This window comes from Papio anubis, chromosome 1, assembly GCF_008728515.1.
Source record: "Papio anubis isolate 15944 chromosome 1, Panubis1.0, whole genome shotgun sequence".
Taxonomy (NCBI): domain Eukaryota; kingdom Metazoa; phylum Chordata; class Mammalia; order Primates; family Cercopithecidae; genus Papio; species Papio anubis.
Window position 1 is genome coordinate 92653536 of NC_044976.1, and position 21938 is coordinate 92675473.

General features: G+C 46.2%; 1 protein-coding gene across 1 annotated transcript in view; it reads right to left on the reverse strand.

The window, feature by feature from the left end:
- The window catches only part of ABCA4 (ATP binding cassette subfamily A member 4), a 128400-nt gene that overhangs the window by 8775 nt on the left and 97687 nt on the right, over window positions 1-21938 (reverse strand). The window contains exons 32-44 of the mRNA XM_021921000.2: window positions 20696-20728; window positions 19162-19267; window positions 18957-19031; window positions 18558-18727; window positions 16920-17097; window positions 13143-13258; window positions 11957-12104; window positions 8346-8469; window positions 7886-8015; window positions 5843-5963; window positions 5323-5385; window positions 4724-4830; window positions 2534-2675 (exon numbers count right to left, since the gene is read on the reverse strand). Of these exons, the coding sequence (XP_021776692.1) occupies window positions 2534-2675; window positions 4724-4830; window positions 5323-5385; window positions 5843-5963; window positions 7886-8015; window positions 8346-8469; window positions 11957-12104; window positions 13143-13258; window positions 16920-17097; window positions 18558-18727; window positions 18957-19031; window positions 19162-19267; window positions 20696-20728 (1513 nt within the window). The remainder of the gene's footprint in view (window positions 1-2533; window positions 2676-4723; window positions 4831-5322; window positions 5386-5842; window positions 5964-7885; window positions 8016-8345; window positions 8470-11956; window positions 12105-13142; window positions 13259-16919; window positions 17098-18557; window positions 18728-18956; window positions 19032-19161; window positions 19268-20695; window positions 20729-21938) is intronic.

Here is a 21938-nt window from a genome sequence, read left to right on the forward strand (position 1 = left end):
ATAAACCCTTCTCTCTCACACACACACAATCTTTTGTGACCCATTTGAGGGAAAGTTACTCATTGCAGCCCTTCATTCCTAAATACTTCAGGGCATATTTCCTAAGAATAGGGATCTTCTTTTACATAACCACAGTACATTATCAATGTCAGTAAACTTAATGTTATGATACATTTACCTAATCTACTGTTCAGAGTTCAGTTTTGTCAGTTGGTCCAATAACATCCTTCTATCATTTTTTTTTTCTCTTCTGCACAAGATGTAGTCTATTGTCTGTTATTCAGTCATTGTGTCTATTTAGCCTCCTGCGATCAGAGATATTTCCATAGCTCTTTCCTTGTCTTTTACGACTCTCATATTTTTTAAGAATACAGTCTCCTTTTTTATTTTTAAAGAAAAGGAATATTCCTTCTTTGGAGCTTGTCAGATGTTTCCTTATGATAAGATTCAGGTTACATGTCTCCAATCTGGATTCTACATAAGTGAAACTGTGTCCTTCACAGGATATCGCATCTCTGGGCATGAGATGTCCATCTGCCCCTTATGGTTAATTTTGATCACCCAGTTAAGGTGCTGTCTAATTTCTCCATTGTAGAGGTTAATTTTTCATCACCCAGTTAAGGTGCTATCTAATTTCTCCATTGTAAAATTACTATGTTTCTCCCTTGTAACCAGTAAGCAATCTGTACAGAGATATGTTTATTTCTTTAAAATTACATTATCATTATTTTTTTAAGAGACAGAGTCTTGCTCTGTTTGCCAGGCTGGAGAGCAGCGGCTTGATCACAGCTCACTGCAACCTCAACCTCCTGGACTCAAGCATTCCTCCCACTTCAGCCACCTGAGTAGCTGGGACTATAGGTGTACACCATCAGGCCCAGCTAATTTGTTTGTTAATTTTTTGCAGAGACAGGCTCTCCCTATATTGCACAGGCTAATCTGGAACTCCTGGGCTCAAGCGATTTTCCCACCTTGGCCTCCCAAAGTGCTGTGATTACAGGTGTGAGCTACCATGCCCAACCTGTTATTTATTTTTTTAAAGCACTTCCTTACTTTCTGGCATAAGATATTCCAAGTTCATTTTATACCTATGCCATTCCAGCCCTGGTATGTATCATTTATTGAAGGAATCAAGTTTACTTTTAGTGGGGAATGTTATTAAGACAAAAGTCTGAGCACTCAGTGTGCTCATGGCTGCTGGGGTGTTTTTGCTTCTTGACCCTTTCAAAAGACAGATATACACAAGCAAATATACGTGTATATATACACGCCTGTGTGCATGAAACATGAACACACCTGCATGCACCCACAAACACAAGCATATAAATATTCCGGAATTCCCAGTGCTATTTCCAGTTCCAATCCATGACCTCACAGTTCTTTCTTGCTTTTCCCTTTTCCATATTTGTAAGTCCCTTCTTCCACAGTGAGAATTCTGGGTTCTAATAACATCAAAACATTTATTAACTTACTTAATCCTGTAACACATCTAACATTTTCAGAATCACCTTGCCTATACCACTATAAAATACAAACTAAAAAGAACTCAGAAATTATTTGTAGTTCTTCTCCCCGACTCCACCCTGCCCAAGAATGAGGATAGAGAGTCAAACACTGTGTTCATCAGTTGTTTGTGTTAGCTCTATCTCCCTTTTGCAGGATTATGATATTTATTTGAAATAAAATTGGGTTACTTTATTTAGTTTGCTGTCAGTGTTAGGTTTTCTTTTTGTTTTCATTTTTGCCTCCTTCGCATCCTTACTAATTTTTTTAAAAATATGTGGAACATCGACATGCTTCCAAAAGTTAAAACTATACAAAAATATATCCCCAGAAGTACTATTCCTTCCCATTTTTCTTTCTTCCCATTTTCTTCTTGTTGATCACCAAATTCATTGTTTTCTGGTTTATCCTTTCTATGTTCTATTTGCAAAGGTAAGCAGACATATGTCTACTTTCTTGTTTTTCCTTCTTTCTTACATAAAAAGTAGCATTCTATATGTTCTGTTTTCCACTTTGCTTTTTTTCATTTAACAGTATTTACTGGAAATATCTCCATATCAGTTCATTGAGATTTTTCTTTTTCTTTTTTATAGTTGCATAAGACTTTATTGTGTGCCTGTACCATAAATTATTCAGCCAATCTACAATGACTAAACATTTAGGTAACTTCCAGCATTTTGCAATTACAAATGCAATGGATCACCTTGTATATATTCATTTTGTACTGTGGGAGATGTATCTTCAGGATAAACTCTTAGAAGTGTGATTGCTGAGTCAAAGGATAAATGCATACATCATTTTGTTAGATATGAGAGTGGGGATTTTTTTTGTCTGTCTTGTTCACTGCTATGCCCCTGGTTTCTAGAATAGTACTTGGCACACAGTAGACATATAGTAAACATTTGTTGGAATGAATGAATGAATGAATGAATAGCATGCTTCAGTTTCTTATCTCCAAGAGAATGCACTCTCATGAAACAGGCTTGTAATTAACCAGACTCCTATGTGGCCACAACAAACCATTTTTTACCTTTTCGATTTCCTCTGCTGGTACACCTCGAAGCCGGGCATAAAGGTAAAGATGTTCTCGTCCTGTGAGCAGCTCATCAATTGCATCAAACTGAGGACAGTAGCCCATATTTTGATGGACTTCAGAAATATTGGTTAAAATACTGCAAGAAAAAAAGCAATTAGTGAGTATCCTTCAAGGAGGTGGAGGGATGATCATAGAGCTATGGCTGGAGAAGCTTCTGCCAATGGGAAAAGGAAGCTGCTGCTTCTCTGCTATTTGGTTTCAGAAATGCATGCAATATTTGGGAATCAAAACAGGGGCCCTTCGGTTAGAAACTGAATCCTGTCAGATTCTTCCGTGTTTCCATGTCTAGGATTAATTGAATCCCGGTTATTATGCCATAAGTCAGCTTTCATTTTGGATCAGATCACCTCACATGTGAGTTTAAAAACAGAGGGAAGATCAGGTTTAAGAAAATGATTCATGATTTTTCAATACTTTTGAGACATTTGGGAAGTAACTAGAAAAGATGGATCTGTCCCGTTGGAAGTAAACTTCTCTATCTGTATTTATTGGCAAAGATAGCAATGAAAGAGGAGCCAGTCAGATAACTACCCTCAGCCAGGGGCCTGCAGGGAGAAGGGGTAGAGTGAGTTGGGTTCCACCAACTCCCTTTGGCTAAAATATTCACCCTCACTAAAAAATATATTGCCATGATGGAAAATAAACTACACATAGACATTTAGTCTAATCTCATCCTTTTCTTCTTAAAGCTTAGGGTCTATGAATAAAGGATGGATGATACAGGATGGTACAGAGAGAGACTACTGCAGTTCCCCACAATGACAAAAGCCTCCAAAGGCATGGGCTGGGCCAATTAAAACTACTTAGAGAAACAAGTAGGGTACGTCTCCAAATTAGCAGGCACTACCCTACCAGATCATCCCAATTCTGTGTCTTAAACCTATAGTTTCTTTCTAGCGTCTAGCTAAGTTTTACCTTCTGGACGTCAGACTGTGCCTTACTTGGACACAGTTGTAACTTTATGTCTCATAAATGTGCTCATGGAAAATTCTATGATATCTTTCCCCTCCTCCACCCTGCCATGACTCCTTTTGTCACCATCAGGAAGTCACCTGCATGGTCACTTGCAGATGAAGCTGGATCTGTTGAGATAGACTCAGCCATGACCTGGCTTCACCCCTGCCTGTCCCTTTTCTGTAAACCCAGTAGGGCTGGCTGTAGAGGCCAAAGAACCAGATTCATCCTATCTGAGCCAATGAAGCATGCTCAGGACTCCTCCTGCCCACTGGGCATTGGGCCATGCTGAGGATGGCTTTCAGGGGAGAGAAAGAGGCCCCAGTCAAGCAGATGCTGGACAGATGTCAGCAGCACCTAACTCCACTTATAAACCAGGGCAGAGGCTTCCTCTGGGCACCTCTACCATGTGTGCTGAAGTTTTACTGTTCAAGCTTTTCCTGCAGCCAAGAAAGAGGCAAACAAGAGAGAGCTCATCCTCTCTGTCCTGCCCGTAGGGGACCAGTCTCTTTAAACACATTTTATTACAGAGAGCAGCAGTCACCCTCCAGAATCCAAGGACACATGCCAGTTTTCCCTGTATGCTCCTTGGTCTGGCAAAGCCAAGTATCAGCCTACAAAAGGCCAATGCAGGTTAAGCTACCGCAAGGGCGCATGAATGAGCCCCTATCTGGAAACTCAACCCAGAGGAAGGATGCTTCATCACAGGGGTTCTTAATCTGGGATCCAAGAGCTCTTGCGGGATCATAAATGTGACCCAGGGCTGAGTAAATTCCCTGAAACTTTTTCAAAAATGTGTGGAGGGAGGTAATGGGAAGCAATGGTGCGTTTTTGTAGGAATAGGCTACAAATGTTCATTGGATGCTTAAAAGGTTCCATGACCTCTAAGCGATTAAGAACCACACACTTAGTGCTTCCTTGGTCTTTCCAAGAATCCATCCCAACAGAGGAATCTCTTAACCATCACAATTCAGTTCAATTTTTCAGTGGGTCTATTTGTTGGGCTTTTTGGGCCACGCTCTCTGGGAGGCCTCCTTCTCTGTACACATCTTTCAGGGCCTCAGAGCCACCCTAGTATAGGGTCTGATGATCACCCTTCCTATTCTGGGAGAGGGACAATGCCCAGGACCTGTGAGAGACTCCCTGAGACAGGAGGAGCAGGACACTCACCTTTTGCCTGCTACAGTGGCATCCCCTGAGGTCACTGTGGTGTCCCCAGTAAGCATCTTAAATGTGGTTGTTTTGCCAGCACCATTCACTCCCAGGAGGCCAAAGCACTAGGAGAAAACACAGAGCTAGCCTGGCCCTAGAGACCAAGAAGGTCTAAAATGTCAGACCTTAGGGTAAGTGTGTGAGCTGGGGGAGGCATTTTAGACCTGGGTTGCATCAAAGGCCACGAGCCACGTGTGGCTACTGAGCACTTGAAACACATCTAAGTCCCAATTGACATGGGCCCTGAGTGTGAAGATTCAAAGACTTAAAAACAACAAAAACTTGTCAAATATCTCATTAATAAGGTTTTCAATTAATTACATGTTGAAATGATAATATTTTGGATATATTGAGTAAAATAAAAAATACTGGTAAAATTAATTTTACCTATTTTCTTTTTACTTTTCTCATGTGGCTAGTGGAAGATTTAAAATCATATATGTGACTTGCATTATGGCATTATGTTCCTATTGAATATCTCTGCCTTACGGGGAGGAGAGGCAGGCACAAGAGCTGATGTTCAGAAGCCTTTCACCCGTGGTCTGCAGAGTACCCACCTCTCCAGGGCGAACTCCGACACACAGCCTGTCCACTGCCGCACTGGAGGTGCCTGGATAAATCTGCAAGATACGAAGAAACCAGACTTAGAACTGAGACAGGGTTAGAGCAAGGAGGGGAAGAGGGAACAAAGAGCAAAGATGGTTTAGGAGAAAACTACCAGCACTAAGAGGTTACATATTGACATGGGCAGGCACAGAGGTGCGGTGAATACTGAGACATCTCGAAGCTGACCCATGCTCTGTAGAAACGGAACACAGAAAAGCGAGTGATGCTCAGCTGGAGTGATTCTCGCTGAGGCCCTGTGTCACTGCCTGAGATGAATAGCAGGGAACACACATTGGAATTAGATGTTCTTGGAAGACAAGCTATAACACAGAGATGATGACCCCACATAAAATTAGGAAACCAAATTGCTTGCATAAGCATATCAATTGATCTATCTATAGAAGGAAAACAGCAACATCATGCCAACTGTGGATCTAACCAGCACCTCCAAACTCATACCCATTCCCTTACCTTGGTTAGTTCCTGTAGCCTTAAGATGTCAGTTTTATTTCCACCAGTAATAATTCTTTGTCTTTCTTCAGCCACATCATCATCTTCATCAACAATGGGCCCCTTAGTGGGCTCAGCAATCCTAGATGAGGAAAAGGGGTCAGGATTGGGCTGGCTGTACAGTATCCTTGGCACTGTCCTTTCCATTGGACCTCTCTTTCATTTCCTTGCTTTTGCTTCCTTCTGGGCTTCCATCCTTTAAGACTTAAATTCTAAAAAGGGCTCCCAGCAGGAGAGACATCAGGCATTAGGTAGAGAGGTCAAGTGCTCATGTCCAGAGTCAGCCGTGGGTTCCAGCGCTGGCCCCCTCATGTGTGATCCTGGGCATTGGACCTCTGAAACTTGCCTCCTTCAACCATGTGATGAGGAGGGGGGTGACAATACCTGTCTCACAGGATTGTACTGAAGATAAACTCAGCACAGTGCCTGGCACAGAGTAAAGACTCAGGGTCTGGGAGCACCGTCAGGACTAAAACCCTTCCTCTACAGCAAGCACTCAGTAAGGGGTAGTTACTAACCTCCGAGCCTTCCACTTCCTCCAGTCTGCCCTGCCAACTCCACCTCTCCAAAACAGAGTTGTCATCAGGCTACCTCATGCCTCAAAACCTGTGGTTCTCCATCAGCTGGAGGTTGAAGCCCTCCCTCTGCAGCTGTAGTTACAGCCCTGCAATCCAGCCCCACCTACCCTTCTCACTTACCTCTTGCACTAACTCGTCTGTCTGCAATTGGCATCTCCCCCTTGTTCCCAGTCCTATTGGTCATTCCCGTCTCCCAGCCTCCGCATGTGTTTCCAGTCCCTCAATGTCCTCCTCCTCCTGCCCCACCAAATGGAATCTTCCCCATCCTTAAAGACACAGCCTCTTCTTTGAAACTCTCCCTGACCTTCTGGAAGCCAGGGACTATGGTGTACTTCTCTGGTCCTCTTTAGGTCCTAAAGCAGGCAGGACTCATTCAAATGTGTTGACATCAGAGTTTGAAGCTAATGAGTCAATTTGGGTAGTCAACCTCCTGACCCGCTCTCTCCCACACAAAGGCCTCTAAAAGGTGTGGCCAAGGCTGCAGAGAGGGTCTGCAAGGGCTGAGGGTGCTAAGGACAACAATTCCTGACACTGTCTCCCATAACTAGAACTGCTTGTGTATCCTGTTTCATCAGAATGTGTTGACACCTGTGATCTCATTCACCTCTCACAGTCCTGTGAGTAGGGAGGCAGATTCATTTCCAATAAATCAATTCCCTGTGGATCAAAACATAAAATCAAGTCCTTGGAATCTATTTATAGGTGACCACACTCAGCCCGAGAGGAGGAAAAGTTAAGAAACAAAACACTATCGGGGAAAGCTTGCTAGGAAGGGCTGCTGCTTGGCAATTCAGGCCTCTGGGTAAGGACAATAAAGGTAGGCCGGGATTGCAGAGGGGAGTGAGGCAGGGGCCCACCCAGCTTCAGGAAGAGCCTGCGGAAGAATGGCAATTGCCAGCTAACCTGGCATTTGAGAAGCCCTGGTCAAGAGTCAGGGTTGGCGGCTACCCACCTTCCTCCAGGGGTGGGAGGGCGTGATCACTGCCTGCACCCCTCCACATGGCTCCCATGTTACTCCCATGCTCCCAAATCTCTAATTAGCAAAGGGGCCTGCTATGTCCGTTCTCTCATAAATACATTAGTCTATTTCCTAGTACTTTGGATATCCCGTAACCATTGTTATTTGCAATACTATCATCTAATCAAAATACACATTTGGTAATTAAATGAGAAGGATTAAATATCAGCAATTGAAATTAATAGCACTGCATTTTAAATATTTTAAAGAGGATGCTCTTCACGTATTTGAATGTGCCATTTTAACCCGATTCCCTACTTGTATTATTGGAGAAAAGCCAGGCTTTGAGAATGTAAAAAAAACATCGTGGAGTGGGGCTCCTGAGGAAAGAGATAACTGTGTGGGTGTAAGGTCCAGTCCCGGGTGGCCTGAGCTGCCCACTGACCCCAGGGTGTGGCATGGACGTACCACTGGGAGAGGAAGAAGTGGCGCTGGACCAGGAGAGTCAGGAGGAAGTACACCACCCCTTCCACCACCATGGCAAACAGGTTCTTCCCAATCAGGTCCCAGTGGAACGGATTTGCAGAGTGCTCCTCACCTGGGCATCAACAAGAATTGAGTCCACTTCAGCTGGCCCGGCTCACCCCACAGACCTGGCCACTGCACATAGCCCACTAGACCAGGCCTTGTGTGGGAACTGAGCAAGAGCCAAACACCTGCCTCTGGGCTGCCCTCCATCCCTCCTGTGGCTCCCTAGCCACGGAAACAGAGGCACCCTAATCGCCTCTAGCTGGCAGGACTCTTCCAGCCCAACAAGGTCCCCTCCCAGCACCAGCCCCTGCCGCAGTCTGATGCAGAAGCCCTCCCGGGTAGCCCACCCAGCTTTGGACCCAGGGCCCATGCTCCACAGGCCTTGGCTACCACCCACCAAACCGGGCATAGACATCTGTCACAGCCTGGCTCAGTGCAAGGTCAATGAGGCCCCGGCCCAGGCAGAAGTGGGGGAAGATAATGAGCAGCTTCCTCAGCACGGCGTTGAACCTGAGCAGCGTCTGAAACAGAGAATTAGGACTGTTGGAAATGGGGCAAAGCCCACCCACCCATCTCTTCAGCAGGGTGGGGCCCAGATACTCTCACAGGACAGCACAGGGGAAGGTCTGCAGATGGAGAGTCCTTGCAGCCAGACTGGCCACTGGAGGGATTTGTCCAGCAGAGCATAATGGGTTTGCTGTGGACGTCATGAAGTATATATAAGCAGTGCCTCAGGCCAGGCCAAGGAACTAATCAATTAAATGGCCAATCAAGGACTGAGGCTCCCTGCAAGTGTCTAGTGGGCAGGAGCTGCCCCTTCATCTAGCCAGGCAGCATCTTCTAAACATTTACTATGCTCAGTACCATGTGGGCACTGAAGCTAATGGTGAGGAACGTGCATTACTGTCCTTACCCTTCCCCTAGGTGACTCGGGGGGTGACAGCAGGAATGTGCAGAGAAGCTGCAGCTCTCCTGCTGTCCACTTAGGGAGCTCTCCCTGCAGATTCACTTTGAAACAACAGGAGCCCTCTGAGGCGTTTGTTAACAACAGCTGCAGGGGGACAGCAGGCCCTGAGCCATCTCCAGTTCTGCTTTTCAGCCCTTCATGGGGCAATTACCATTGTCTAGGGAGAGGAGGGCTGGAGACTCTCTCTGGGGTCTGTGTTAAGCCAGGGACTTGTTTTCAAGTGGTCAGACTTGGCATGTTGGACAGAGCCTCCCCTGAGAAAATAGAAGGGACACCGAGGGATACAAGGACAGCATAGCTCCTGGCTGGGCCACTGCTGTCCATTCCATCTGGCTCATCCCTGTCCCACAACCTCCTCTCTCTCCAGCTTCCACACCTGTGCCCACATTACCTCATCCTTCCCCGCCTACCCCCTGTCTGCCCACTCTTTCTGGAATCACTGCTCTTTGGCCTCTAGGCCAGGGCATGTGCAGGCTGTTACCTATTGCTCCAAGCAGGAAAGAATGCTCTTTTTTCTTCTGCTTTCTGAAAGATTCCTGTTCTTCTTTAGATAGCTGGCTCAGAGAGTGCCTTCTCCTATAAGCCTTCCCAGATTCCCATGAGAAAGTATCCATTCCTCTCTCCCAGCACTTATCACATTCCCATGATTAATTTTTTAAAAATCTGCCTACTTGCTCTGCTAGTCAGGGGGCCCCTGGAGGGTGGGCATTGAGTCCTAATTATTTTTGTGTTCTTCCTAAATACCTGCAGAATGATTAGCTCTGAGTAGGCACTTCATTATTTATTAAATGGGCTAACAGAAATCTACAGGCTGGCCGGGCGCGGTGGCTCAAGCCTGTAATCCTAGCACTTTGGGAGGCCGAGACGGGTGGATCACGAGGTCAGGAGATCGAGACCATCCTGGTTAACACGGTGAAACACCATCTCTACTAAAAAAAAATACAAAAAAACTAGCCAGGCGAGGTGGCGGGCGCCTGTAGTCCCAGCTACTTAGGAGGCTGAGGCAGGAGAATAGCGTGAACCTGGGAGGCGGAGCTTGCAGTGAGCTGAGATCTGGCCACTGCACTCCAGCCTGGGCGACAGAGCGAGACTCCGTCTCAAAAAAAAAAAAAAAAAAAAAAAAGAAATCTACAGGCTGAAATTGGACTTCCTCCACCACGGCTCCCCCAGCCCCTGCAGCCTGGCTCTTCCCACTGCCTCTGGCCTGCAGTGTGTTATCCGCCTCGCTCCTCTGATGCTCTGTCACACACTGTATTATGGAGGATCATACACTGTGGCTTATATCAGTTGCAAACTTGGTGGGCAGGTCCTTTCCGGACTGGAACGGGAGCCTCTGGAGGGCAGGACGAGTAGGCCATGCTTGTTTATATCAGCACACCCAGCACATGGTGTTCAGCTGGTAAAGACCTCCTGACTGTGCAGGGGCGGCAGCTGCTGGGAGCTAGGGAGCCTCCTGTGGGATACTGGGGGTTTCCGCAGCAGCTGTGTATCTGATAATTTACATGAAAATACCAGCTTTTTGGAGGCGAGTGCTTAGCAAATGTTGGCTAAATGGGTGCAGCCACAGAGGGGAAAATGTTCTAAGTTGCTTTAAGCTGCTATTTAATTATTCTGAAGGAACATGCTCTTAAGACTTAGTGGGCTGTGACAAACACAGCTCCGCAAAGCAGCGTTTTCAATCACCTGGGGGCTCTGGCCATCTGCTGGGGTTGTGTTCTTATCCCCCGGCTTTCCGGAGTCTGACTCCGACATGCTGAATTTCTTATCATTCATAGGACAGATGAGGCTTCATTACTTGCCTAGCGGGCACAGAAACCCTAACAAGATCTGGAAAGAGTCAGTCTCGGGGCCACAGGTCTGGGTGGAGACTCTGCACAGATTTGTCCTGTGTTCCCCAGCGGGGCCCAGAGGCGGGTGGAGGTGGGCGCCGCAGGGCAGCAGTGCAGATGTGCTGGCTGGTCCCACCCTCTGAACTGGGAAGAGCTAATGAGGAGAAGAAAGGTTGAGGCGCCTGGGGACACAGACACGTGGGGAGGCAAATGTTCCAAGGACAGCCACAGCCAGGACTCAGACACAGCGGTGGGGACTGGGAGTGTGGAGTGTAAAGACAGCCCTGCAGCGACTGCCTTCTTTTTTCCTGCCTCTTTTTATGATTCCGTTTGGCCATCTGTCTCTGGACAGGGGGAGGTCAGATGGAAGGGACAACTGGGCTTGGCAGCTCATAAAAGTGAGGCATTCAGCATGGAGAATCCCCAATCTCTTCCTCAAGATAACTTGCCCAAGGAATAGTATATGTCAGAGTGTTACAATTTCCATAAGAAAGTGGGAGAAAGGACGTATGGGGATTTGCTGATGTGTCTCCAGAGCACACAGGAAGCTCAAATAAGAGTTTGCCTCTGGAGAAGGGAACTGGGTGAGTGGGAAACAGGGGTAGGAAGGAGACTTTTTTATTGTATGCCTCTTTATTCTTTTTAGATTTTGAAATCACTCAAATGTATTGTGTGTGTGTGTAAAACCCAACACCCAAAGTCCCTAAGGAAACCTTTCTGAAAGAGTAAGCAAAGCTTAAAGTTTATTGCAAGAATAAAGTTTTGCTTGCAGAATAAACACAGAAAACAATTTCACTCAGAGCACAGAAATGAAAAAGGAGTTTATAGGAGGAAAGAAGGCAGAAGGAAGGAAGGAGGGAGGGAGGGATGGAGGGAGGAAGAAAGGAAAATAGGAGAGAGGGCAGAAGGAAAGAGGAAGGGAAGGAGGGAAGAAGGAAGGAAGGAAGAACTGAAGAGTGAAGGAAGGAGTGGGGAAGGAGGGAGGAGGGAGGAGAAGAAGGAAAGAGGAAGGAAGGATGGGAGGGAGGGAGGAAGGAAGGAGGGAAGGAAGGAAGGAAGGAAGGAGGGAGGGAGGGAGGGAGGGGAGGAAGAAAGTGGCACTCATCTGCATTCAGCTGCTACATGTATGACACTTGCCCCTGGCTCTGCTTGACCAACACATATTCTGCTATCCTACTGATCAAACACAAAAGCCAAGAAAGTGATGCTCACCCGGTTATTCTCAAATAATTCCAAGATGAAGGTAATAGCACTGCTGTTGATGCCGATGAACAGATTAGCACAAGATAAAGCCACATAGGCTGTGCTGGGGACATCAAACAGGAAGGATGCTGGGTACATCATGGGAATGACTGCCCATCTGTGTGAAATGAGACAACTCAGAGCAATGGAGTTCTACTTTCCATTCCATCTGCAATACATCTAAATATAATGCACTACCCTTACATCTGAGGCGATATGTGTGAACTGGCCAGAGTCCCAGGGGACCAGAGAGATACTCTATTTGTTGGTCTCTGTGCCTCAACTTTAAATGGAGATAATGATGCCTGCCCTGACCACTTCATGGGGTTTTGTGAGGAGCAAACGGGCTGCTAGCTGTGTATGTACTCTGTAAACTACAAAGCCCTGTACAACTCATAGGTGGGTTCTCCACCCTGCAACACCTCCCACTCTAGCCTGGGTCAGCAAAGCCCAGCCAAGGGTCCCAGCGAGCTCATCTTCACAGCTTACAGTCAGGTTGGTTCCCAAGTTCTCTATTTCCAAGAGAGATATGTGGAGACCAGTGCTCTGGCAAGGCTCTACTGGCCCACAGAGGAAGGACCAGGATCACTATTTTCATTTTACAGATGAGGAAACTGAGGCCCAGATGGATGTATTACTCATTCAAAGTTACACATGTGGGAAAGAAAGTTGCATGCTGGGCCCTGTAACTCTGCTGATGTAACCCCTGTGTCATCCTCTGTCCCTGACCCAGGAGGAGCTTTTTGGTCAGAGTCTTCTACTGTGTGCGGTAACTCTTGGCCAGTTCACATGGGGACGCTGAGGTGGACAGATTGGCCACAGATGAGTGAGAGTCAGAGCTGGGTGAGGAGCTGGGGAATGGCTGACCCCCAGGTTTTGGTCAAGGCCTCAGTTTGAGTAGAAGATTCAGACCATGTGGGACTTCTCTCATTGTTGCTGACCGGACCAGGCCTCAGAGATACCTCTGTCGGTGGAGTCAGAAACAGAAGCTAGACAGATCCCTGGTTATCAGCCTCAGACCCTACCTGGGGCTGGAAGCTAAACTTGCGGGTGCTACCACCACAGGACAGCCCAGGTTTTCTGTCAGGAGATGATCCCCCACCCCCACCACTGGGTTTCTCTTCAGAGGCATTAGCTAATGGCCCAAACGGCTTACCCATACAACAGGAGCAGTGCCACAAGGGCAGGAAGGTTTTCTGGAGAAGTGTAGGCTTTCTTCTGAAACCCGATGAAGATGCCCACCACCAGCCCAGCACTCACGGAATAATTCATCTCAGAAAGAGAAGAGGAGAGCAAGTCACTTAACCTCTCAGACCTGCTTCCAGCTCTGGGGCCAGGCTTCTCCAGTTCGTAGGGTCTGGGATTCTGATTCGACTTGCTTGTTAAACAGTTCTTGGTTGGCAAACATATGTTAAGCTGTCACTAGTCCTCCTACTGCAGCCCGCGCCCTACCTCCCTGCCAAGGGAACCTTCAGTTTGTATCTTTTGAAAGGATCAGTTACAAAATTCTGCCTGGTCTCTCACTCTCTAACTGGTCATAAAGTTTTGTTGATTCTTCTAAGCATGTCTTCAGAATTCAGAAAAACTTAAAGCCTAGTTCCTGGCTTCACAAAACTCAAATAAATAATGATACCCTTTTAAAACAATTTAGTCCTACAGCCATTACACTGGGCACAGAAAGGGGACAGCAACAGTGGGGTTAGGGGAGGAACCACAGTGGTCAGGAGCAGGGCAAGAACCAGAGAAGGGCTTCCTCAGAAGGCAACCTGGTGTGGGGTGTGGGGGCCTCAATGGGATGAGAAAGATATCCTTATAGGAGGCTGATCTGGTGCAGGGTATCAGAGCCAGAGCAGAACGAGGAGGACCTGCACGCAGCAGAGGCAGCTGGAGCAGGGAGAGGACGGCATCCACATGGGGAAGGGATGGTGGCAGAGTTGAGCACTGTTGATGTTCAGGTGTATAGCTCCGGTAGATAAATGAGTTGGGAGTAAGAGAAGCCAGCGTCTCACTATTGAAGGGAGTTACAGATGTGGAAAGATAAAAAACTAGAACGAGCCCTGTGGAGTTGGTTTTGGTGAGCTCATAGTGTTCAATGTGTAGGTAGATAGAGAACTACAGATAGAGGTGTGTGCATACCTGTGTGTGTACATCCATATCTTCCCTAGTTCTATCACTGAGAAGGCCTGGGACCAATAGTGCTCCAGAGGCAATGAACATATCTAGCACACAGATCTTGGTTTCTGAGGGCCACTTCCCACTGGCAGGAACCAGGGCTTCTTGGGGAGAGGGTAGGACTGGGGATAATGGAAGGATGAGCCTGGAATATCTTGCTGTGCCATTGAGCACGGAGGAGCTCTAGGGGAATGAGGACCCGAGTCAAGACGATACAGAAGCCAGCTTCAAGGGGCCCCCACTGACCACACTGAGGATAATGTGAATATCAAAATAAATAATGATAGTCTCGGATCATAGTCCATTGATTAACACAGGAACCATGACTGCATACAGAGATAAATAAATGGATGAATAAATGGAAAGTTGTATAATTAATAGGATATTTATATATCTTTGAAGTACCTCTACCAGAAATTTGTATTTATTATAGAGGGGAAAAGAGTAGTTTTACAGTAAAGAAGCTCAGCAGACACCTTCTTAAGTGAGCGAATTGCACATCATCAGTAACAGAACAAATGGAAATCAGAAGCTACTTGATAGGATGCAGTGAGAACATAGCATCTGCTCGGTGATACTGCTGCCAAGAAGCACACCCTCAACCTGGGCAAGAGGAAACCTCAGACAAGCTCAGACCAAGGGACATTCTGCAAAATAACCAGCCCGCAATCCTCAACAGCGTCAAGACCATGAGTGTTAATGAAAGACTGTGGAACTCTTCCAGGCTGAACAAGACTAAAGAAACAGCACAATCAAATGCTCCGCATGATTCTGAGCTAGATCCTTTTCTCTGAAAGACATCACTGGGGCAATGGGCAAAAAAGGAGTGGGGTGTGAGGATTAGGTGGTGGTGACACATCAGAGCTGGTTTCCTCATGTTGACAGTTTGTGTTGTGGTTGTATGGGGTGTGTCCTCATTTCTAGGAAGTACACATGGGAGGTGCTGAGGGGTGTGAGAGAGAGAGACAGGAAGAGAGAAACAAATGAGAAGGGGCATCTTCTTGAGAAGTTACTTTCAAATGACTCAGGAAAAAAAGGTTTGAACTGTACTTGCGACTTTTCCATAAGTCTGTAACTGTTTCAAAATTTTAAAGTAAAGAAAAATAGATGACACATACAAGAATTTAAAACATCATATATGTGCTAAGTGAATGACATAAGCAATAATTTTTTTTCTTCATTCAACTTTTTTTGCCACTGGCTAAAGGCAGTACTAAGTTCCAAAATGATAGATCACAGAGGTCAGATTCCAGGCCAGCTTTAAAATTCTGGAGCATCCGAAAATCTGCTAACATGGTGCCTGCCATCTTCTACCCCTTCATTGCCCTGCCAGCTAGTATCACCTCCCACCTCAGATGTCCACTCTATCCTAGCTACATCTCTCTCCGAAGGCTCAGAGATCCCTGTAACTGCACGTGCACGCACACACACACACACATGGGCCAGCCCCAAGTGTAAATTCTATTTCTCATCTTTAAAAAAAAAGTAAAATTAAAAGCCCCAGCACTTTTCTAAGTACCTTTTCAGTGCTGGTTGGCCTAGCTCCTTTTATATTAGAATCACAGGGCCAATGTGGCACCTGCAATTGATGCTCTTATCCAAAGAGAGGCTTTCAGGCTCTGACCTCCTCCCCATGGATTTATGAGTGTTTCCTCGTGTAGACAGAAGAGAGAGGAAATAATTTAGTTGCTACCGATAATTTCTGGTTTTGTATTGTTAAGTGATAGCTGCTTACTAAGCTGAGTAAGACAGAAATCATATCTTCAGGAATTCTAATATTCACCATCATTTTTAAAAGCCATGGAAGAGAAGATCATTGGTGTTGGTCTCCATCAGTTGGTATATCTTATCATTACATGAAGTGGAGGCTCATGTTGGTCTTAAAATGTTAAGATTTCACTACTCAAGACACCTAGAATAGACGGGGGTTGATGTCATAATGATCCCTGCTACATTATAACTAGGTCTTTACTACCAATTCCTTTGACCCTGCAGCCTGCAGACCCTCCCTACCCCCACCAACCTTGGATGTAAGGAAGGTGATAGTGTGCTATTGATTTGATAAATATTTTTTCTTCATTTTTCACTGTAGTGGTGGCTGATATAGTGAAGGTCTGATTACTTTGGCCACTGGCTGGGGTTGCCAGATTTGGCAAATTAAAATCTAGGATGCCTAATGAAATTTGAATTTCAGATAAACAACCATTTGTTTTGTTTTGTTTTTAGTGTAAATATGTCCTGTGTAATATTTGAAGTAGGGTATGCTTATACTACAAATTATTCATCATCTGAAAATAAATTTTACTGGGTGTCCTGTATTTATCTGGTAACCCTACCACAGGGGAAGTTTTACCCTTACCCTTTTGAAAGTGGGGCAGGATTTGAGAAGGGGATTTGGGGTGAAAGACCCCTTCGTATTACCTTCTCAGAGCCAGACTGATTCCCCAGGAAGGCCAGGCTCATGCCTGCAGTGCAGCGATTATTTGAGGGGCCGGAGGCCCCTTGGGGCAGGACACAGAGAGCCCCCATCTACCAGTTGTTAAGCTGTACCCCACAGCCTTTCCTAGCTTTGGGCTCCTAGTTCTGTGCCTTTCTAAGAAGATGTCAAGGGACAGCAGATACACAAGGCCCTTGGCCCAGTGCCTTTCAGCAGCTCTGGCACCATGAGAGCCTCTCCCCACTCGGTCTGGTCCTTCAGAGCACACACAAGCTCCACCTCGGGCCCACGGAGGGGAGGGAGGCAGTATAAACTGACACTTACAATGTCCCAGAGGAAGTTGGTCACCCAGTAGGTGGTGGGGCTCACTCCACTGATAAACTGGAGGTGCTTGGATTTGTTCACCCGCTCCTGGATCAAATAAAGGACAAAGCTGGCTGGGACGAAGGACATGGAGAAAATCACACAGATGGCAACCACAGCATCCACTGAAGTGGTCAGCCTGCAGCAGGTCCAGAGACACAGGGAGAAGGCGATGAAGAGGAAGGAGCAGAAGGAGCAGAAGATACAAAGTCAGGCTTTGGGAAGGCCTTATGCCCACCCAGGGGTGGCCTCCAGGTTCCCCTTCACTACCCTGAAGCTATCACTCCTCTAAACTGTCTTAATCCATATGGATCAAGGTTAAATGAGTATTTGTGGGTTGCCTTTCTGTTTCATGTGAATATTTCTAGACAACCTTTCTTTTTATTATATTCTCTAATTATTTTTACGGTGTATAGAAATATATGTCTATATTAATCTTATGTACTGCAATGCTCTTATTAGCTCTAATAATCTGTCTATAGAGCCTCTTGAATTTTCTATGCTGACAGACATATGGTCTGTGAGATTTATCTTTTGTTAATAATCATCTTGTTAAATCACATTTTCAAGAAGTACGTCATAACATAAGGAAATGTTCATAATGTAAATTTAAGTGAAAAGAGGGCAGGTAAGTTGTACAGGGGCTTGGTTCTATTTATCCTTTCCTCAACCAAATAGAAGGCATCTGGCTAAGGGATAAGTTAGGGTAAAGCCAGCCTGAACTTTATGTATATAACCCCTGGCATGGGACAGTGTCCACCTACAGAAAAGAGCACTTTTACTAATTTCCACAAAGGTATCCTATGTGGTAGCCACTGCCCTGATAAAACTACAGATCATATCATCCATACACGTAGTAAGCTTAGAACAAATGACTGGAAGGAGACACACGAAAGTGTGGCTGAGTGAGAATTAACAGAGGACAGTCTAGGGCTCCTAGACACCAAGGAGCCAAGGCCCAAGTTTTAGTGGATGACCCTGGGCATGTTCACTGGCACTCAGCATGTGCTAGGATAGTAAAATCAGAACCCCACAACCTTGCAGAAGTTTGCACTAACAAAGGCACTCCTATCAACCCCTCCTCCATGTAGGCCTCAAATAGAGTGAACATAGTACAAAACGCACAAGACCACTGTCTCCACTGGCTGAAACTGTGCAAGAAGAGCCTCAGCGTGAGGGTAGCAAAGCTCTGTCGACATCTCCAAAGTATGCTCTTCTGAGGAAATTCCTGGAATCTAAGATAATTACTCTGAAGGAGCTGAAAGGTTTACTGAACTTTGCCAGTTCCTGGCAGCTGCTTTGCACATAACAAAGATAATAATTGTATAAGCTCCAGCAGAAACTTGCTATCAAGAGCCAAAAGGGAATGGAACCAAATGTAAACTTACTTTCCACATAAATGTGGGGGAGAAAGAATGACCAAGAGGTCTGGCACGTGAGGCGTGAGGCACTTATTTGAAAGTCATATGTTCATATGTGCCTGACTAAACAGCATTACCATCCAAACCAGCACTTCACAGTGGTGAGAATTCTCTTGGGATGTTGAAAGAGTGGAGAAGGTGACAAGAAAGTGGTGAGGCTGGGGCCGTGGTGGCTTACACTGTAATCTCAGAGAGCTGCTCCTTGGTCAGGTTCAGGGGTTGGCTAATGACGGTGATGCCGTACTCCTCGGGGCTCCTGTCCTTGGGCAGGCTGGCCCGTAAGATGGCGTTGTGGGCCACGTTGAGAAAGCTGACCAGGGCATGCCAGCCTTTGTTATTAAACCACACCTAGAGGGTGGAGAGGACATCTGAGACGTTGCACTAACAGCTAGTTAAAGAAGAATCAGTGAAGGAAAGGAAATTTGAGAAGCTGGAAGGGTTTGGTAGCTGGAAGACATTCCTTGCTAGATTTCAGCAGGAGGAGGGATGGAATTCAATGAAGGTGGGAAAGTACAAATAAAATAACCAGCTCAGGTGAATTTTCAGCTCCAGAGCAGATTACACACAGGTCAAGTACCTTAATGTTGTCTTCAGTTTCTAAATGTTGAAGGAAATCAGGTATTTCTTTAGAGGCCTCTCTAGTGATAGGGCCCTAAAAACCATGTAAACAAACAAACAAGAGGGTTTTTGGTTTTTTTCCTGTTATCGCTCATGAGAGTTTGTAGTTCATGGCAATTAAGCAAGTCAAAAATCCTACTCAAATCTCCAGTCTGTTTACATACCCCGCTCACATTCATAATCCGGCCAAGGTCGCTTAAAAACCCAACGAGCGCTTCCCCCGTGACGGGGACGACTGGGAGCTTTCCTCCGATGGAAATTCCTCCATACCTGGCGAAGGAATGAGAAATCCTCAGACCAGCGCCACGAACTTCATGCCTACTAGTAGTAGCTCTCTCGGGTTTTGTAGGGAAATGTGGACTTTCAGGGGAATTGCCTGAACCAGCAAGCAACATGGCTCCATTTTACAAACCAACTTTTAACTCTTTTCCCACTGCTGCTGCCTCTAGGAAGGAGTCCAGACCCTCATCCTGGCCTCTGAGGCCATTCTGCATCTTGTCTGTGCCCCTTTCCAACTTCATCCTTCCTCAGCCCTTCCCTGGAGTGGCCTATTCTGGACGTATCGAGTCACTCCAGAGTTCCTCGTGGCCCGTACTGCCTGTGTGTCTCTGCCTTTGCAGGGCTGCTAGCTCCCCTTGGCACCTTTCTCTTTGGGAGCATTCAGGCAACTCCAGGTCCTCTTTCACATGTCATCTCCTCCCACCCCAGCCAAGGACTCCTTTTCTGTGCCACCCCTGTGCTTTGCAGCTACTTCTAGCAGCACAGGACCCATCTTCATCCTGTCATCCCTGTCTCTTGGGGCTTCTGTGCCGCACCCCTGTTCAGGGAAGCCCTTAGCCTCTCCTGCCTGGACTTGTGCTCTGCTTCTTCACTGGCCCTGGGCTCCATCTCCCGTACTGGCCTGCAAGTCTGAAGTGACTGTGCAGAAACACCAATCTGAGTGCATCACTCCCTGGCCTGAAACCCTTCAAAGGCAGAGCAAAAGCTAAACTCAACAGAACAGAATGAATTAGCTGGTCACACAAAGCAGAGGAGGAGCTCTTTCTCAGGGCCTTGAATCACTGCCTCACTCCTACTTTCTGTCTCAGCTGAGGCCCCACAGGTCCCTCTGGAGAGCAATCCTGAAAGCCAGATTTCATGTGTATGGTCTAGAATCTGCTCAGGAAAGCACATCCACGCCAGCCCCACACCTGTTCTGGAGGTGCAGTTCCTGAGGGAGGCTGGGAGGCAGCAGGCTCCTAGAGTCCCCCTTGATGAGGCTCCAAACCTCTGGAATCATTTCAACCTCCAGGATGCCTCAGGAATGGGGTGGGTCTGGGGCTGGCCCACACTCCCTGAAGCTTAAAAGGAATGGGCCAAGGAGTGTCCTGGGTTTAGACTACAAGGCTCTCTTGTTGGAGTATTATAAACTGTTATATACTCAGAGGTTTTAGAAGCTTTTTTGGGGTGAGAATGCTCTGAAACACCTCATCAGGGAATGCCACCCCCACTTATATCCTCTAAGAAGAGACACCACTGAGTGTCTTCTGAGTCTGGGATGTCCCTAGACACATATTCTTCAGGATGTGTCTTGTGACTTCCTGAGCACATACTGAACAGCCCTTCAACATGGCTGTGAGGTGTGCCTTTTAAAAGTGTGCGATTATTTCAACAATGAATCAAGCTGAGATTTTAATTCTGATAAAAATAGTTTCTTACCTCTGTTCATTGACCCAGAATTTGCTCTTTAAGCTGAAAGCCAAAACAAAATAATGCAATGAATACCACAAGTACAGCAGTGCTGTTAACTTTTCCTTCCCAAACATTCATTTTGAAGACTGAAGTCTCAGTCTTCAGGGGCATTTTTGCATTTTCTGATATCCAAGCAATGTGGAAGCCGTCCAGCCCTGGGACATTGCCTGAATACACATGCAGAGAAAGGACCTATGATTTCCACCACTGGCTCTCCAAATCATATCACGCATGCTGGACTTTCTGAGTGGTCCTGTTGTCAGGTCATACGTCAGGTCAGTATGCCCGATCTGGATCCAGAACACATGGCAACGACCATGTCAGTGTGGAATGAAGGCTGCAGCCTCCTGTCTTCCACTCTGCACAAATGAGACTCTAACAACCACCTGCACACCTTGGGGGGAGTTCTGACTCACTCCACAGCCCAAAGTTAAGGCACTGACATTCAGTCAATCAAGGGTAAAATGACAAAATGGGAAAATACTGGACCCCAGAGCTCAATCCCATGAACTGTCATTGTCATCAACCTTTCAGTACACACGCACAAAACCCAAAATTTCATACTGCAGATTTGCTGCTGAGAACTAAGTTTGGGATGGTTACTGTTTATTGCATTCTCTTTACTCTGCTTTTATTTTGGGGCTTGGATGGCGTTCTTTAATTTGCTAAGTGCTTTCACCATCTGCAGTGTGTTCTAGTTAATTAAGTCAATTTATCCCTCATTCAGGGCTCTGGCAGGTGAAGCCACAGAAAGTCCTACTAAAGTTAGACAGGAGATTTTATCTTAAAGTTCCAGAGTCTGTGTGGACTGGACCACACTTCCTTAGGATCCTCTCTCCTGGCATGGCGTGCCCCTGTCAAGCTGCTTGTTCTGATACGGGCTCTCAAAGCTGTTCCATTCTGGGTGGGGCCGATAAGAACAGCTGGAGAGCCGAGAGAGCTAGATACTTGTTGACAAGTTCATTGGCATCTCAAAGTGCAGTGATAACAGATAATTCACAGTTAGAATATGACAGCTGCAGCTGACCTGGCTCGCCCTGGCCTGTGCTGGATTCAGATACTATCCTGCTGCCTATTTTCCACCCTATCTTTTTCCTTTCTCTTTTTTGCCTCTTACTTTTTTTCTTTTTCCTCTACCTTTTCCCCTATACTCCTCCACCTCCCTCTAAATTTTTACTCTCTCTTTTAACTAGTTAAAATATGTGGCTAC